The sequence below is a fragment of the Ptiloglossa arizonensis genome, chromosome 3, assembly GCF_051014685.1.
Source record: "Ptiloglossa arizonensis isolate GNS036 chromosome 3, iyPtiAriz1_principal, whole genome shotgun sequence".
In the NCBI taxonomy this organism is placed as follows: Eukaryota; Metazoa; Arthropoda; class Insecta; order Hymenoptera; family Colletidae; genus Ptiloglossa; species Ptiloglossa arizonensis.
In genome coordinates, this window is record NC_135050.1 from 28,199,886 (window position 1) to 28,219,453 (window position 19,568).

The following is a 19,568-nucleotide window of genomic DNA, read 5'->3' on the forward strand; positions in this document are numbered from 1 at the left end:
ACGTGCAGCGATGTACGCGAGCACGTCGACGATTTCTCTGGGGGCGTCCGTGCCATTTTCGTGATCTCGCGTTCAGGCGGCCAGGCCATGGGGCGTCTGATGTAGAAGCGCGGGATACTGCTGAGCCACGTGCGCCAACTGATGATGATGATGATGATGAGCGTGCGCGTGAATGTGCGGATGAACGACGGCGGTGGGGGGCGTGACGGTGCTCGAGACACCGGCGGCGTGGGTCGGCAGAGGCGTTTGAGGTTGAGGCGCGTGAAGCGTATGGCTGTGACCCGTAACCAGGCTCGCGTGGCCGTTGCCACTTCCGGTACCGGTACCGGTACCGGTCCCAGTCCCGGTGCAGCCGTTCGCGGCGCCGTGGCTGTGATGATGATGGCCGAAGACGACCCCAGAGAAGGCCACGGGTCACTGATGATGCTTCGCGGAACCGTTCGCGTGGTGCGCCTGCGCGACCACGTGGTGACTCGACGGCGGCGCATGCGCGGCGCTCGGATGGTGGTGGCTACCGGTCGCCGCGTGGTGATTCGCGTTGTTGGCGCTGCTGTTGTTGTTGTTGTTGTTGTTCTGCTGCTGCGTCTGCCGTTGGCTGTTCTTCTTGTTCTTCATCCGACGATTCTGGAACCAGATCTTCACCTGGCGCTCGGTCAGGTTCAGGTTGCGCGCCAGCTCCCATCGTTTCTGCTTGGAGACGTACGCGTTGAACAGGAACTCCTTCTCCAGCTCGAGGGTCTGGAACTTCGAGTACGGTTTGCGTTTCTTCCGCACCGTCACCTGCCCGGTCCACTCCAGAGGGTTCGAGCTCCCGCAACCGACGCCCATCCCGGCAACGCCGACGCCGACGCCGACTCCCGCCAGGGAACCTGCTGGAAACAACGAGGATGGGGAGGAACCCCACATCACTTAACACAATTAGTTTGCCGGTAATAAACAACCTAGCTGCTTTAGCTAGAATCAAGCTGACGAGTCGAGCGCTATTTGATCTCGACCGAGGGGTTTACGCGCATCGATCCTTTCTCGCGAGAAGATTTCGCGTTTTTGAAGTTGCTCGCGAGACGCTTTTCATATCGATCGAACCGAGTAAATTTTTATACCGTTCGATTTTTATACATCGGTTCGTTCATCGATACTCGACGATCAACGAAGGTAAGACGGTACACGTTCCATTTTCACGCGTATCGCGGAAAGGAGAGCAAATACGAGCGCGTCGCGACGCGTAATCAACACCGTTACTTTTTTTTGCCGAACGAAATCCGTGTTGACATCGGGGCTACGCATCGCAGTCGCCGTCCCACCGACGGATCGATTCTCTCGTACGAGCAACATTGTCTCGATTGCTCCGTGCGCGACACCTCCTCTCGATCGATTCGGACGCGTCGATGTTACTCGAAAACGACACCGGACGTCCGTTTAACCGACGCTCGGGAAACATCGAGCATCGACAACCACCGTGCAAGAATCTCGCGTATAGATCGATACGCGTAACACGCGATCGATCGTTACGCAAATACACCGTTATCGCCGTTGGTGGATAATCGTTGCGGTCGATAACTACGCGGACGTCTATGGATGATTAATCGTTTTCAATTTTTCCGGTCGGCGATCGCGCTCCGAATAGCGAAAAAAGCGATACAAAATCGATTCCCTTATAATTGACGTTCGATAAGCTGCGCACGATAACATTGTCGACCGGGTCAGAACTCGTCTATGCATCTCGAACTATCGCAGATACGTTCGGTCTTTAATTGATTCGTCTATCGGCTGCGTCGGAACTCGTTACGCGCGCGTCTCGAACGATTGTAAATACACATCGAGCTTCGAGCGATCCGTCCGCTCCATCGGATCGAAATTCATTTAGACGTCTCGTGCGATCGTAGACAAAGCTCTAATTTATCGGTCTGCTCTAAATTCCCTTCCACCTGGAATTTCCCCATCGAGGAACCGAACAATTTCTGTAGAACAAGAATCCGGTCGGAAGAAACACGAATCGGGAGCGGTCCATCTTCGGGGTTGAAATTGTGCAAAATTCACGGGGAAAGTGGGAAAATCGCGGGGATTCCTTCTAAACGTAGAAAATTCACGAGTGGCCGAGTTTCTCGGCAAGAACGAGCGAGTTTCCCCCGAGAGGAAAGGTCGCGAGGTCACGAGATCGTGAAATTCACACCCGATGCGGCTCCCCAACGACGAAGCGCGCGTTCTAAGCTGAATACGCGTGTGCGTGACGCCCGCGCGCGCGTGTATGCATGCGGAGGGTTCGCCGCGGCGCGCGGCAACCGCTCGCCGGCCCGACGAGCCGATATGATATAATTGGACCGGTTGTACTAACCGCGCGGAAAACATGAAACGGGAACGCGAAACGTGGAACTGTTACTACGTCCCGGCGCGTACTCGATCGTTCAAAATCGTGCGAGAAGCCCGTAAGCTCGCGTACCGGTAGTTTTTCCGAAATTTACGATCCCAGCCGACCGGACCGCATCTTCCTCGATCGCGCTCGGTTAATTTGACTCGTATCGCGGAATGCGAGACGACGATCACGACAACAACGACGTGGACGACGACAACGATGACGAGGATCCAAGTCGTTCATTCATGATCGCGGTTAATCTCGTTCCTGTAACCGGGAAACTTGCTCCTTCTTGTTTCACGGGACGACGACAGCTCGTAAAACCGTTACGAAATCATCGTTGTTCGAAACGATCGATCTCGATCCCGTGGGACGTCTCGCTTTGCTTTTTTACATCGACGTAAAATTATATCGGGCAACCGAGCGGATACGGGCCACCTCGATATCTACGCTCTTTTAAATAGCGGGAATTCGAGTTACTTCCAAAAGGATATACCGATTCGCGGGGAACGTAACAACGTCGGATCTGTTTGTTCGCGGAGTCGGTGGTGGTCGGTTTCTAGACGGTGTCTGAAAGGTTTCTGGGTCAGTTTCGATTTTTAAATAGAATATCCAATTTGTTGCGATAGAATACGACGGTGTAGCGCGAAAATAAAGTTACCGAAATACTTTTATCCGAAATGTAATAGTCGCGGGGCAATACAGCTTCTAAGCAGCGTCGGGATACCGACCACGGTTTGTTTACAGACGAGGGGATGAAAATAACGCGCAACACGGGTACCGCGCGTCGAGCGACGTTCGATACTTTCGCGACGGGGAAAAGAAGCATTTACATTTTTTTTTTTCAATTTCAAACAGGATACTAAGGTGGTTTTTGAAAGCGGCGTACGAAGCGTCACGAAACGAACGAAGGAATACGTCCTCGACTCGCGCGACGCGAAGAGTATTTTTCGACGCGGAGAGTATTTTTCACCGCGAAGCTGACTCTATAGCGAAACGTCTTTTTCGGAAGATGGTGTAACGGTCGTACGAAGCGCGCGAAAGGAAGAGATTACAAGAGCGGGCCGACTCTCGTCTATCTTTAACCCGAGTACGGTCAAGAGTGGCGTGTAAAACGTACCACGCTCGCGAAACCATCGGTCGGCCTCGAGCGAGTTCTCCGCGAGCGTAACAAAGCTGCGATCTTCCACCTGCCGAGGCCCCCCCTTGAACCGAACCGCGGAACCATCGATATTATTTACGGGGTGTGCTCCGTAGCTCGAAACGCTCGCGCCTCCTCGCCGAAACGATCACGCGTAGGCATTTTTCAACGGAACGCTTCGACTCGCGGAGCGTTGTTAAAGTGTCCAAAAATAGGGAGCTTTATTTACAATTGAAACAACGTTCCGACCGCCGAGACGCGTACGCGCGTAAATCGAGCGTGACGCGAGTTCGAAAACGTTTCTGTCCCCTTCCACCGCCCTTTTTTTTCTTTTCTTCGAACGTCTCTATCGGCTCGCGCGTAACTCGCGCCGGTGAACCTTTCGCGTTAAAACGCTCCGAGCGGATCTGATTAAAACGCTCCGAGCGGATCGGGAGAAATATAATAAACGTCCTTGACTCTCTTTTTTTATGGAGGACCGGGGCTGGTCCGAATTTCGTCTTTTCTTCCTCCCTTATTTGATCGCGTAATATCCTTCCTTCGGTCTTCCGTGTGTCCTCTCCCTCCCTACCCTCCCTCTCTATCTTTCTCTCGTTCTTACGCAAAGCCCCTCCTCTCCTCCCGGTTCGACGCGACTCTTCTCGAGCGTTCGTTCGTCTCGTTTCGTTCCGCGGAGTATCGTGGCGCGATTGCTCAAGCGACAGGAATTTATTGCCCACTAAAACGTTGGAATATGCAAATTATTTAACAAAGGTCAGGATTCTCACGAATGTCAGCGTGCACTGCGTACGGTGTGCGCGCACGAAACTGCGGAATAAATGACGTATCGATTTGCACGGCCGACGCGTTCGAGCGCAAAGCGCGATACCAACGCGCACGATGTCCCGCTTCTACGATGATTTCCGATCGGGTGTACGGGGAAACGCGACACGGCGTGCCACGACCGGAAACTGTGCCCTGGGACGCGCAAAATCGACCAACGAGACGACAAATACGGACAGAGCATCACCGCGCTCGAGTTCTCCTCGCGAAGCAACGTTAACTCGTTCGCGCGCGACAAGAGTGTTCTTTTTCTCGTTCTCGAGAATTCCAAGCGGAACGAGACTCGTCTCGTACGAAGGAGAACGTTCGATCGATCGAAAGAATATTTTTTTAACCGTGAATCGTACACCGACGCTCCAAAGTTTACAGCGGTTGGATTTTCTTACGTCCGAGTACCGACTTCTTTGAAAATTACACTCTCGAAAGGCTGCGTACTCGTCGCGAACGTTCTTTGGAAAATTATGGAAAGACCGGAAGTCGTTCGGTTCGGAGTTAAAGCGTGGTTATCCGATTGTTCGATTCGGAAACCAGTTGGTAGGCAAACGACGGCAACGGATAGAAAAATGTTACAGAGACGAAACGCCCGAGTGGGAATTTACTACTTTCGTTACTCGATCGATATTCAACGCTAGAAATATCGCATCCGTTGCGAGAAATCGGAGTTTCGAATTTTTCGCGCGCATTACGCGAGGTATAAACTCGTAGAATAGACGGGGAATATTCCGTACGATTAGAGCAGAACGTCGTAGAGACCTTCGAAGAAGATCTGGAAATTATTGGCCGGTATATCATCGACGATATCGTCCGAGCGAGACGAGCGTTGGTCGCCGACTACGTTCGATCTATTAACGCCTAACGGAAAGAGTTCCATCGTCGAACCTGTCGCGAAAATTTCTCACCGTTCCCGACGTTCGTAAATATAGAACGGAACGCGGTGACCCGTACCAACCGCGACATCTTTCCCGTGGAAACTCGTCGTCGAGTGGACGCACCTGCACTCGAGAACAATTTTATTCCACCGTACGTATCGGGACGGTGGGCAACGCGAGAGAGGGAGAAGAACTTTCTTCTTAGATTACCGCGAATTTTACCACCGGGACGATACTCGGGGCGAATTCGAACCGCAAAAGGGAGCATCGTCTGGACCGAAAGGAGAACAAGGGCTCGCGTCCCCGTTGTTTCGAGCGCGAACACCATCGATCGAATTCGTATCCAGAAAGATGATCTCTCCGCGAGTAGAGTTGTAACGGTTCGAAGAGTCGTTCTCGTCGAACGGGAAGGATATTACTCGCGCGTCGAACGCGTACGATCCACGTTGGATAGTAGGTCGCGCGCCACTTGGACTCCTCTAATCAGGCCGGGCCGTAAATTCGCGATGGCGGCAATTAAAGCTAGCCGGGAGGGACAGGGGCGCGGATAACCGGGCGATAAATTAAAAAGCGAAACGACTATCGTCGTTCAGGGCCCCCGGGAGCTTCGGTTTTAAATGTTGAACTCGGTAGGCCGGGACACGGGCCAGCCGGTCTACCATTCGACGAGGAGGTTTCCCGAACAGGAAGATGTTATCTCGTCGAGCGGAACGGGAGACGGTGGCCGCGCGACAGCAGCTGTCCGGCTGTCCGTAACTCGTCGAAAATCGTGCAGACGGTGGCTCGTGGAGAGACGTTCGCGATAGCGGTGCCGCGGCGGCTCGCTCGCGCTCCGATACCGGACGAACGAACAAAGATAATGGAGCTGCCATCTATTGGTGGACGGTTAAACTATACGCCGGCGCTCGTATTCCCCTACTTTGTATGTATCGCACGCCTGCGCGTGCACCTCCCTACCGCGCATACGATTAACTCCGCGGACGAGAGGATCACGCGAACGATATCTCGTTTATCGGGCCGTGCGTGCCCGTATGAGCAGCCGCCGTGTCTCGTATTTTCCTATTCTTTACGATTCCGTCGAGGGACGCGCGCGCGCCTTTTTTTTTTTCTTTTTCTTCTTTATACGTATACGTGTATATTTTTCCCTCATTTTTTGCCTCGAACGACAATCGAGGAGAGCCAATCGCCGGCGAAAATCTCCGGTCTCTTCGCGTTCCGCGTTTTCGCCTCGAACGGGACGTTTCGACCCTTTCGACGCACTCGAGAACCTTGAATATCGATCGTCGCGCGCTCGGGGACACGGTTCGCCCGTAACGCTCGCGAAACGCGGCTTCTGTGTCGAATTCGGACCCGGTACGATACGCGAGCGTGGACGAGAGGTTGCGCACGAGCGGCAAAAGTTTCGGAAACGAACGCTTAGAGTGTGCAAGCGAGAGAGAGAGAGAAAGAAAAAGAGAGAGAAGGTGGACGGAAAGGGCGAAAGAGTGGCGACAGCGCGCGCGACGAGGAAAGACGAGGAAAGACGAGAACCGAGCCGTTAGTAGGAGAAGACCGAACGAACGCCCGTACGGGTCATGGAACGGATCAGCTGATCGGAGGCGCACGCCAGAGTTTACGAGTTACGGCCGCCAATAAACCCGGCGCCGTTCGTTGTTGCTCGTGCGACGTTTCATGGGTTCCAGGGACCCGAGAAAAGGACGGCGAGCGGGGACAAAAGAGAGTGACCAAATACGTGAATGAACGATGACTCGACCGTTTGTGCGACGGGGCCGGTTTATTTGCGGTTTTCGAGCATTTAAATATCTCGAGGGCTGGCGCGCGCGCGCTCGGCGATCTCGCGGGGGGCGAGGGACGAGGCCGTTTCGCTGCTCGGGTTCCTCTTTCGTCGTGCCAAGGCCGACGCGAACGCGGATCGCGATCGCGCGAATCCCGCACCGGTCCCCGAGCGAAGAAACGGACCCCCCCCCCTTCCCCCCCGTACGGTCTCTTTGATCGATCGACGCGGGTTCACCGCGACGGTGACTCGGCTGAAAGTAAACAGATCGTAATTACAACGCGAGAGGACGGAGTCGATGCTTACCTGGAGGCGGATAGGGGCTGGAGGTGACGGACTCGGGTGCCCCGTAATTCCTGAGACCGCCGTAACCGTCGTGAGGGAAGGCGCCCTCGGCGACCATCGCGGCGGTGACCCTGCCCCGGTCGTCCGCCGCGGACGGCGTCAAGTACGGGACACCGGGTTGCGAGTGAGGATGATGGTGTCCGGCCGTGTCCACCGGATGATGATGCCTGGCGGTGGTGTACGGTGCGTAGTTGCACCAGCTCTGGGAGAAGCTCTGATGGCAGGAGGATACGGCCGGGTCCGCGACCCCCGTGGCAACGGAGGAGGAACCACCGGTGGAGGAGCTGGTGGTGGCAGCGCCGACCGAGTTGTACGACTTGTAATCGGAAACGGAAGCACCGGTGCCGGGCGATCCGGCGGTGGCCGCGGCCGGTGACCAGAAGCTGAGCGTCCCCGCTTTCCGGTTGTCCCTGGAGGATCCGGAGGTGGAGGTAGGGTCGGCCGCCAGATTGTAATAGGTCGGGGGATTGTTGCCCCCGTATGTCTGGTGATGGTTGAGGGAATCACCCGCGGCCGCGGCGGACGAGTAGTGGGAGTCCTGGGGATGATGGGGACTGTAGCTCCAGCCGGCTTGGGAGCCAGCGGAGGACGAGTGGGAATGACGTATGACGCCCGCTGGTCCAGCGGCGGGCGCGGCCGTGGACTCGACGCAGCCGACTTCCCCGTAGGAGGATGCCGCCGGTGTAGCGGTCAACCTCTTCGCGGGTATGTGGAGCGGACCCGGTGCGCTGTTGCTCGCCACCGACGAGGCGCTCGGCGATGTCGAGCTGGCGCTGGCGGTCGGTGCCGGTGGTGCCGTCGTCGCCGATGACGAGGGTGCAGCGGGCGATGTCGGTGCGGTGGATTGCTGATGGGAGCCGGGAGTCGCGGTCGGTTGTTGCTGTTGCTGCTGGATCGAGACGAGGCTGGAGGGCGTCGGTGGGACCGGTGGCGGGCTGTCCTCGTAGAGGGAACCGTTCATCATGGCCCACCAGGTCACCCCGGTGGAATTCCCCGCTCCGGTGGCTGTCCCCATCGGCGCGACGGAGCCAGGGTGGCCCACGCCGGAGCCGCACAGCGGCGCGGCGTGAACATTGTCGTACAGCGTCGCCGTCGAGCAAGCCACGTGATCGGCGATGGTGCAGATGGTGACAGTTGATCGCCGGTGGTGGAACGACGATGCCCGGTACGGTGGCGATGTCGACGTCGAGTTCGGACGCGCGGTGACCAACGAGAGACGCCGATTACCGCGTACGATCGACGCGAACCGATCGAACGTTACACGGAGACCGGTGGGGACCGCGCGCGGCAATCGAACCGCACCGGATTTAAAATCGAGATCGAGACCCGCTCGACGGAGCGGATAACCGGGGAGGGGGGGGTAAGAGGACGATCGATTTTCAGCAGAGGACCGCGTACCGCGATCGCATCGTCGTTACGCGCGGTTGCGTACGGTCCAAGGACGGACCACCGGACGAGGTAACGACGCGGTGACTCGACGTCGGATTCGACGGAACGAGTCGGGGAAGGAGGTGGAACCGGACGGTGAACCAAACGGGAGTTTTTATCGGGGATTTCGCGAGGACGGACCGCGAGTCGAACAGCGGCGACGAACACCGAGAGGACCAACGTAACGCGTCGACCGTTCAAGATTTTCGATACGCGTTCAACGGGAGGAGCGCGGGAATCATCGTGCGGGCAGCGTCGACGTTGCTCCGTGGAATCGCGGAATAAATAAAGAAAACGCGCGCGGAAGGCAGAGGTGGCGCGCGGAAGGTGGGGATAGGGAAAATCGTACGGATACGCGGCCGTGCGAGCACCAGGGTTGCCGGAGGGAGGAGAGGGTGTGCAGCGCCGCGGCAGACAGGTGGAGGGGTAGGTAAGAGCCGCTCGGAGGGAGACACGGTACACCGCGACAGAGAGAGACGGAAGAGGGAACGGAGCGACGAGGAGAGGAGAAGAGACGGACGAGGACGAGGACGAGGACGAGGACGAGGACGAGGACGCCCAGGGCAGCGATAAAACGCGTTGCCGATCCGTCGAGAAAAGGTCCGGTCCGTGCACCACCACCACCACCACCACCACCACCGCGACGAGATAGGTCCGAGACGACCACCGGACCCGGTCGATCGAGGTCGATCGAGGTCGATCGAGGTTTACGTGGACCACGTGGAACGGAGGGCGTCGTACCGCCGTGAGAAGAAGCAACGTCCGTCACCGAGCGAGCGAGCGAGCGAACGAGCGATTTCCACCGGTCCAACAGCGAGGAGATCCAACGATGACGCGCAGACACGCGAGGTTGCCAACGAATGAAAACAAAACGACACAGCACGCCTTTAGTACAACGGTCGTACGAAGCTGAGAGAATCACATGTACGAAGGTGCATGTGCGCGATCGGTTCTCTCGGGTTATTCCTCGAAACGGTCGTTCGCGTTTCGCGCGTTCGACGCGACCTGGGGTTCGTCGAACGTCACCAAAGACGACGTATGCTCGTGATCAACGCGCGTTACGCGGCTGGAACGTGTCGCGCTCGAGACACTTGGCAATCGACGTCCCCTCGGGAAGAGGATCGAACGCGTCGCGTCGTACGAACAGTACGACCACGTTCCTTTCACTGCTCCGCCGATCTTGCTGTCGTCGTCCCGCTCCAGGCCATGCTCGAGCTGCATGTCGTCCCGTCTCCTTCCTCGACGGAAACCGTCACCCTGCTCATAACTCTCTTCGAATGCACACGCGACGCGTCTACTCGGCGAGCGCGCACTTGCCGCTCTCCGCTGGTCACCCCGATGCCGCTTCCCCAGGCGTCTCGTACTCGACGCCTCGTTCGCGGCTAGCTCCGTCGTTTCGCCTTCGATTCGCGTCGACGATCCGATCCTGCGGCACGCCGCGCCGGAAAATCACCGCGGCAAGGAGAAACGGAGCGTTCCTGGTCGGACTGACGGTTCGCGTATCGCCGGTCCTCCTTTTCTTTTTCCCTCGTTCTCGGCTCCCTCGTGTCCCGAAAATTCAGGTAACGGACCCCTGGACGCGGATCGTGTACGAGCGCGCGGCCGAAGGTTCTCTCAGGTAGAGAGGCCCCGGTCCCCGTGGCTGCCGCGGCGAATACACACACGCGCGATGTTTACACACACGAAAAGACTCCCTTTCTTCTCTCTGGCCTCGCTGAGCCGAACTGAGCGTCAACTGAGAGCTCTGCCCGCGGCTCGGACGCGCAAACGGGCTGAACGCGACGCGAGCGCGATCTCTCGGATCGTTTGGCAACCGAACCCTGGACGGACACGTCTCTCTCTTCCCCCTACCACTTCGTGCTCTGCCGCTCGTCGTCGTCGCCGCCGCCGCCGCTGCCGCCGCCACTGCCGCCGCCGCCGCCGCCGCGCAAACCCCCGCGACCCTCGCTTACCCACCTACCCAACGTCGAATCTGCCTCTCTCCCTCCACCGCGGACCGAGAACCGGCGAGCACGAACGTACCGAGCCACGCATACACGCGCGAGGGTTGCCCGTGGATCTCCACCGCGAGCCACGAGTATCGCGCGACGTCTCCACGGGCCTCTTTGTCGACTCGGTACCTTGCGTCGAATCGCGTCGAATCGCGTCGAATCGACTCGCGACGTCTCTTTTTCTTTCGAACTTGCAACGACGCGAGGCCCCAAGAAACGAAAGGGAAACGACTCTGACCCGAATCGCCTCGGCCAATGGACGAATAGCAGGTGCTTCTCTCCCGTCCTCCTCCCGCTTTTGTATCGCTCGGACGACCAGACTTTTTTTTTTCTTCTTTTCTTTTTTTTTCCTTCCTGCCTCTCTTCGATACGCTCGCGGCAAATCGAGCGGCGGCGGTGGCGGCGGCCTTTCGTGTGCCCACCTCCCCCCTCTTCCACCGTGCTCCCGCGCGGGCTTTCCGTTTCTTTTTCACCCCTCGAGCGCGCGCTCGATTAACCGACCAATTTATCGGCCTGCCTCCGAAGCGCTAATTACCGCGCCGCACAGAGCCGATCGGCCGGCTTTCTCTCGATATTTCTCTTAAACCGAATTCACCGATCGCGCCTCCTCCACGGAGATACCACCGTCTTCGCGTTATCGTCGCGCTACTTTTACGACGTCCATTGTCCATCCGAACGACGGAACGAACGGACCAGGTGTCCTCTAATTGTCTCGCGACAGGGTTCGAGTTTCCGCGTTCAAGAGGAATCGAAGCTCGAACGATCCGAGTATCGCGAGCGAGCGTTCCTCGCTGTTCTTCGCGCGTGACGTCACGCGCAAAAGGAGGAACGAGACGGTGTCTCGTGGCCGGCTCGATCGCTCGACGATGCGTGCCGCCACGCACACGCGCCGGTTCCGCGCGCGCGACACCGAGCGAACCAGCGACCGCGAACCTGCGTACGCGCCGGCCAATACGTCACGGCGGTATTGCAGTCTAAATCTCGGTACTTTTATGGGGCAGTAAAGTAAAACGGTCTGACAACAACTCCGGTGGCACATACGCCTTCCATCTGTCCATCGGGTTCGCGCGCCGCCAGATCGCGCCACGCGCGGGACCACGCGCGCGGTTAATCGACGAGGACCTTGCGAATCGGTGCTCCAGGTCCTAAGTCAAATGTACACGGGGGCTATTTTTTATGCCAAACGGCCCCAATTGCTCGACCAGGGCCTCTAGAGTTCCGATCGAACGTAGCAGAGATTTTCTTTCAACTTTTCAACGATGACACTGTGCATTCGTTGAACAGATACTCTTGGATCGATAAGGGTTGAATTCGATCGTTTAGAGAAACTCGCGAATAACTCTCGAAAGAGTTAACAGGTGCTACAACCCTTTCACGATGGACACTACACGCGTTGGTAGGGACTTTTTTTTTGGAGGCAAACGGTTCCAATTGGCTCGATAAATTCAGCGGTTGGAAAATGAAAATATTTTTCTGGAAGGATGCCACGATGTTTTAACAGCCAGCACCGCGCGGAACGCGGAGTTCCTTTTTCCGAGCTGGATCGTTCGCGGTCGATAAGCGCAATGGTCGAACTACAAGTCGAGAGGGAAAATATTTTTACGAGAATGCGTCGTAACGGTTTAGCGATGGCCACTGTCACGGATACGGACTACCTTTTTTTGGATCCTTACGGTACCAGTGTATCGAAGGTCGAGCTCGGAAAGGGAAATATTTTCCATAATGGTCCAGAGAGTTACTTTTTCGTTTCAAATCTTGGATTTCGATCTTTGAAATATACTCGTCGATAACGATTTCAGAGATGTACTTTAAACGTACTTCGAACGATCCCAAATTCACCGAGTTAACCGGAATTTTACTCGACGCCTACGCTGAAATTAATCGAGGAGACTTTCGAGAGCGATCGATCTCTATCTTCGAAAAAATTACGATGGAAAGGGTACGTGAGTCGCCACCCTCTCGCACAAAGGGTGTTCGAGCGACGACTGGGCAATTTCTTATTCGTCGCGACGAGAGACGCGCATCGGTTGGAAGGAGTATTTACGCCAGAAGTGACGTTTGGCTGTTAAAAGTGCTTAACGCGGAGAAGTAACCCTATACCGTGTTTGGGTGGTCCACTCGAGAGGCCTCGTTTCCCAGGGGGATTCTCGAGTGGTTGCCTCGAGTTTTGAGCAGCGAATGCCAGACTTCGAAGCGAGACCAACTGTCCCTTTCCGCGATCTCTAATTCACTCGTCTACACCCTATCGGTCGAAACTCGAATTTAATAAATCCGTATCTCTTTGAACGAACGAAACCATCCAACGAATAAGTGCTCGATTCCAAAGATCATTGGTCGAGAAGACGATTTCTTGTCGAATTTCCCTCGATGCATAACCGAACTTAAAACTCGCGTTAAACGAGGTGGCAAGATCAATTGTCCCTTTCCATGATTTTTAATTCACTCGTCTACACCCTACCGGTCGAAACTCGAATTTAATAAATCCGTATCTCTTTGAACGAACGAAACCATCCAACGAATAAGTGCTCGATTCCAAAGATCATTGGTCGAGAAGACGATTTCTTTTCGAATTTCTCTCGATGCATAACCGAACTTGAAACTCGCGTTAAACGAGGTGGCAAGATCAATCGTCCCTTTCCATGATTTTTAATTCACTCGTCTACACCTTATCAATCGGAACTCGAATTTAATAAATCCGTACCACTTTGAACGAACGAAACCATCTGACGAGAAAACATTCCGATTCCAAAGACCATTGGTCACGAAGACGATTTCTTTTCCAATTTTCCTGCATGCATAACCGAACTTTAAACTCGCGTTAAACGAGATCAATCGTCCCCTTCTGCGATTTATAATTCACTCGTCTACACCCTATCAATCGAAACTCGAATTTAATAAATCCGTATTTCTTTGAACGAACGAAACCATCTAACGAATAAGTGCTCGATTCCAAAGACCATTGGTCGAGAAGACGATTTCTTTTCGAATTTCCCTCGATGCACAACCGAACTTGAAACTCGCGTTAAACGAAAGCAATAGGAGGTGTCTGAACCCGGGGACGATATATAAACGGCTGGATAGCTGTTCCTTGTGTAATTGATCCATTAACGGGTTTATTATCGGTGTAATAACGCGGCGGCGGCGGCGGCGGCAGTAGCGGCGGCGGGCAGAAGGCTCTCGAGGGGAATCTATAAATTTCGCGTCTGAATTCTGACGTTTGCTCCGTGCACCGACTTCGCAGTACCGTTCACCGAGCGCGCAGAATCTTTCCTCGTAACTCGGGACGAGCGATCGACGTCGAATATCGAGAAGGGAGCGGCTCGTGCCGCGGCAGAAAACTTTTATCGCCCGCCGGCTGCCTTCGGCGTCTCGTGAAAATTTATAAAGCGCGGAACTTTATGAGAAAAATTTCCTCAAAAATCCCCCCCGATCTTAGTCCCCAAACTTAACGCGACCGAATTAACGGTTTCCACAACGGAAACCCGCGGAACCGAACGTCGCGTAATTGAACGCGAGAACGTTTTCTAGGGGTGTCTCGAAGCTACGAAATCGCAACTCTCGCGATATCGTGCGGCACGAGATACGTGGAAACGGAGATCGACGGTTTCGTTGACCAAGGCCGAACGAGATGAACACGAATCGCGTCTCTTATTTGAATTGGAGATGCACCGAGTTGAACTTTGACGAGGCAATAATTATATCGCGCGACGATACTCGACGTTGCGCGATGTTAACGAACCAAGGTCAACGTTTCGCTTTCCGTTGGAAAAACGACGATAAGAGTCTCAACGACGCGAACCTACGATTTTCCCGATACGCGACAACGAACGCGTCTCGTTTCAACGCGAAACGGTGCTACCGATCGACGTGAATAGCTTCGGTGTTTGCGTTACGATTTCGTCGCGATTTCTCGTCTCGAAGGACGGGGAGACCGGTGGCTCGTCGTACGTCCGATTACCCCGTAATAAACGATCGTACGTCATCGTGAACGCGTAGCGAAGCAGGAAGCCGGGTTCGAGAACGGGCGCGATAAATCGCGAGGGAGGCGCGAGCCACCTGACGTTTGTTGTACAGGCGACGCGATCATGAATGGACTTTATAGCAACCCGCCCATTTATAGGTGGTATGCGCGGTTTAGTGGCTATGGGTTTTAGTGCGACGCAGTTGTATACAATCCTCTGTTTACGGCGAGTACCGTACCTAGGAAACGGTACGTTTATCGTCGAGTTTTTACTTCGAGAATTTCGAGGTCACCCGGAATTGACACATCGAGACTCGCCCCGAGAACGTCAAGGTCCACGACGGGATCTTCCTCGCGAAGTGCAGCGACGCGCGTGCAATTTTTCATTTTTGCGTGTCGGATCCATCGACGAGTCGACGATTCCATCGATTGGACTTCTCGAGAACGTATCGACAAACTTCATGGTCCCGAGATGGAAATCTTCTTTCAATTTTCCAGATCTCTTCGAATCTTCTTCGCTTGATTTCCTCGTTTCTTCGCGTCGACGGAATTCCCTTTTCTTCGTGGAATGGTTACACCGGTGCGCGTCGTATAGCGTTAACAGAGAAGTCGATTGCCAAGCGCAGGTGCGAGCGTCTTCCAGCTGCGTAAAACTCGCGCGAACGACCGAACGGGCTTCTTCGAGCTATCGATTCCGCGAGTCGAGTTCCCCGTATACGCGTACGAGGAACCGTCGCTCGAAAATAATGGAAAAATAAAGGAACACGTGCGTGCGCAACTCACCTTGTATACCGGCCAGTGTTCCCGGCTGGAACACGCGGGAAAGCCTGAAACATCGCCGAACGTTTTCGAATCTCGAATGCAAACGGTCCGTATTCTTATTAGAAATTACGACGAACATTCTCAACCGTAGAGTACCAACGTACCTAACTTTATCCCGCGTTTACGTCTTTTTACGTACGCGCACAGTGGATCAAGAAAGTATTCGTAGACTATTTTATAAGGAAATTCTTTTAAGCTCCACGTCTGATTTTAATGAAAGTTTGTTTGCGTGTAAACATAAAATGTTCCGTATGTACGGTTTAATCGAAAAACTTGGGTGTTTTATTAGCGATCCGTCGTCTCGAGTAGACTTTTCAAGCTCAACGTTTGTAAACAACTCGAGGAGCACAAGTGTCGCTACTCCTTGCACCGATGGTGATCCAAAATGTGAGCGTTGGTACTCCAGGGTAGCTCGAACGCGATAAGAAGTTCCAACGAGACTCCACCGATTCTAAACAATTGTAACACGTAGTTTAATTACCTGCTGCACAGCTCGAACGGGTGGAACGTCTTCTCCACGGCGCCGTACACTTTGAGGCCTTTTATTTACAGGTCCACGAAGAAAACCATCAGCCTGGAAGCGAAAAGAACGCGGATTAAACGCAATCGATATCGTGCGTTTCGTAACGCATCTTGTCAACGTTTTATGTAGGCCCTTGCTGTTCGTATCGCGCCAGGTATAAAGTTCCGTATCGTGTACGGGCGTTAATGGATCCCGTATCCGTAACGGAGCCCTCTTTGGCCCCGTGCTTCGCGAAAATACGTTTTGGAAATCTCTGCCGCGGGAAACGGTCCCCCGCTTACGATCACGGTTCTTCCGGTATCGTTCTGGGAAACTCGATCGTGGGCGTGTCTACGAATCTCGATTTGCCGCCCGGCGAGCGTAAATATCGCAACCGAGGCCGAAGCTCGAAACGTGGAAATACTCTCTGGAGGTGTCTGCGGAGTCGAATCTCCGAGGGTGAGTTTACGGCGGAGCGGTGAACGCCGCTCGAGAGGGGTAGGAGAACGGAGACGTGTCAATCTAGCGAGCGAGAGAGAGAGAGAGCAGAGAGAGAGAGAACCACGAGCGAGAAAGGTTCCCAAGAACCGGGAGAAACGATTTATTTTGGAAACCTCGGAACCATAAGTAATTGAACGGGACACGAGCACGTTCCGCCCTTTTGTTCGTTCGACTTTTACATCGAAACGAGTCCGATATTTTCGAATCGAACGCAAGCTTCGTCGCGAACCGTCCACCCCGAACGAGTAACATCTATCCGCGGATGTAAACAGTGTAAACGGAATTTTCGTTCCCCCCGAAAGAGAAGGTTTACATTCCTTTGTAATCGCCGCGGTATTGAGAAGATAATAGTTTGTTTCTCCTTGGAAGTAATTGTATTTACCGGTACGTAGGTCGTAACGAAGGTAAACAGCAACGTACGGAGAAAGATGGGGGAACGAAGTCGAGAAACGTGAAGCGATAAAAACGCGACGAGAGCAACGCAAATACGGAACCGAGTTGCGGGAAATAAAACGAGTTACAGATTTTTGCGCGCAAACATCGATACTGTTCCCCGAGGTATTCTTAAAACGATTAAACGTTACGCGCGCGTTGCGTACTTTTACAGGTGCGATCGTTACTCTCGAACCCGCGATCGAAAGTTTGAAAAATCTTCTCAATCGTTCTCGATGGATGTTTCGAAATGATAGAAAATATCTCGTCGTCGCAAACGTTCGCGCGACGCTCGTTAACGGAATACCGTGAAATGCTCGAGTGTCGGACATTTTAGCCCGGTTGTCGGTACACAAATCCTGCCCACTTCCACGATGCACAAAAGACCGATAAGTTTCTTTGGTAAATGGGAACGGGGACGCGGCAAACGTCGTAGAAAAGGGGACGGAGGGTGAAAAATGGCAAAGCTTGGCGAAATGTGGGCAGGACGTGCCACGGTGGATATTACCAGCGAGGAGCCAAAGTAAAAGCCGAAGGGAGAAGGGATGCCCGCGTGGAAAACACGCTGCCCGGCCACGGTGTGTACCGAAGAGATTGGTCGAGGGCGCGCAACAGCCGGACACGAGAAAGCTCTTGCTTCCCTGCCGTATCTCGTTCCAACGAGGGGTGGCTCGGCCATTTCTATGAAACGGTTCGCGGAAGCCGTCCATTTGTCATTTACGCGGACCCGAGAGCCGCCGTGAGCGCGCATCGCCCCGTGTAATCGAATCAAAAGTCCCACGATTCTCGACGATTACGCGCCAACGTTGGATTCATGCAAATTTTCGAGCGCGAGAGGGTCCACGGAGAACACCAAAGGGTTGGAAACGATCGCAGTGTCTGCACGGTCTCTTCTATCTTTGGCGAATGAAAGTAGAAATATTTTCTTTTCAAATTTCTACTTCCAACGTTTGGTGATTGAGAGGACGTTAAGTAGGTGGGTGGAGAAATTTAAGAAGAGGTTAATTCCAATTCAAGTTCGAAACTTGGGGTCGAGAGGGTGTACAAGTGTTAATTGTTCGAGAAGACAAAGGGTGGGTAGGTTGGAAATGTTTCTCGAAATCTTTCACTTTCACGATTTAGATATTCCGTTTCGAGTCGAGGAGGTTAACGAGGAGGGTGGAGAAACTCGGGAAGAGATTAATTCCGCTTCGAGAGTTCGAAACGTTGAAACTGGAAGGACAGTAGGTCTCGATGCTTCGATTTGTTAATTTTTGGAGAGGACGAAGCGGGTTCCAAGTGTTTTTCGAAATCCTTCGCTTTCACGATTTGGATATTTCGTTTCGGGTCGAGGACGTTTACGAGGTGCGAACACGTTCGGTCGGTGATTAATTTCACCGGAGAGTTTTAAAGGTTGGGTCTGTTTTTGTGTTTTCTTTTGGAAAACGCGAGTTCCAAAATTCCCGAATTCTTTACGATCGATCTTTCGTCCCGTTGGAACTCAGAGAAGAGTATCGAGGGCATTTAAGACCGTTTACGGTTACCGTGGATGGTTCTGTTGCGGACAGGAAGCGAAGCTATCCCCCGACGGAGAGTCAGGTTCTTTCATCGAGCAGCGATAGTTAAAAATTATCAAGCGCCCCGCTAAAAATATACGATACTTAACCTTGACCTGTGGCTTACGAGGAAATTTATTACCCTCCGAGTGACTTTAACGCGCGTTTTCGATAACGCCCTGCGCCACTGTAATGGGTCGATATTTATCGCCTCGTTATCCCACAGGGGTGGTTTATGTGAAGTAGACGGATTTTTCAGTAAATACCGAGTAGCGAGGGCACATCTCCGCCGATTCACGGCGACGATATCGAAATTGTAACCGTTTCTCGAGTATCTTTCCTGCACGGACCGAATTACGATCAATTACAACTATTCGATGATTTTTTGTTCGATGTACCGAGCATCGAGCACGGTGCGAACGAATCCTTCGGTTGAACCAATTATTTCTGCAAGAAGTATTCAACGTGAAATAAGCACTTTCGTTCCCCGCCGCTTCTGAAAAATTTATTTAACGACGACTTCCAGCCGTGCCCCGTTTCATGGTTGCCCAACGGGGGTTAGGAACTTTGTCTCTTTCGTGTCCGTATCTCCCCCCAAAAAAATTCAGCATGGCCGAGATAATTAAAAAAAAAGAAAATTTCAATCTCTCAGGAGCTGATACCGGTCTTAATTCACGGCACTAAACCAGAACAGAAAGGGTTGCATTCATTGCGCGGACGCCCCTCAAGGGTGATTACGAAACTCGAATCGCGAAAAAAAGTTTCTACGCAATTAAACCCCGAGGAGGCGCTCTTTCCTCCAGTAGGGAATCCTGTAAACGGTGGAGTATATTGGAAGAGTTTCTCCATAAAAGATATTCGGAATCGTAAATTGGACGTGCGAGAATCTGCTCCGAAAAATTGTTTCGTAAAGGATCGAAGTAACGTAGAAGTACTTTGAGAAAAGAATCGATTTTCCAGTCGCGATTTTCTTGACGATTCTACCTACAACCTTATCCGTCTCGAATATCAAACGAGAGCACAGAAACAAAATAATCGGTTACGCGAGAAGAAAACTCCGAAAAAATCAATAGCTGGTATTAAATAATCGGTTAC

At 53.6% G+C, this 19,568-nt stretch overlaps 1 protein-coding gene across 2 annotated transcripts; it reads right to left on the minus strand.

Annotated features, from left to right (window-relative positions):
* Positions 1–317: 317 nt before the first annotated feature.
* Positions 318–15,487, minus strand: LOC143144217 (uncharacterized). 2 transcript variants are annotated; one of them, XM_076306377.1, is made up of 3 exons: positions 15,465–15,487; positions 7,263–8,306; positions 318–908 (listed from the first exon to the last, which is right to left on the minus strand). In XM_076306377.1, the coding sequence occupies exons 2-3, from the start codon at positions 8,263–8,265 to the stop codon at positions 415–417; spliced, it is 1,497 nt and encodes a 498-aa protein (XP_076162492.1). In that variant the 5' UTR covers positions 8,266–8,306; positions 15,465–15,487; the 3' UTR covers positions 318–414. The 2 variants fall into 2 exon arrangements, with proteins under 2 accessions (XP_076162492.1, XP_076162491.1); XM_076306376.1 differs by lacking the exon at positions 15,465–15,487 and having other exon boundaries at positions 7,263–8,316.
* Positions 15,488–19,568: the final 4,081 nt, after the last annotated feature.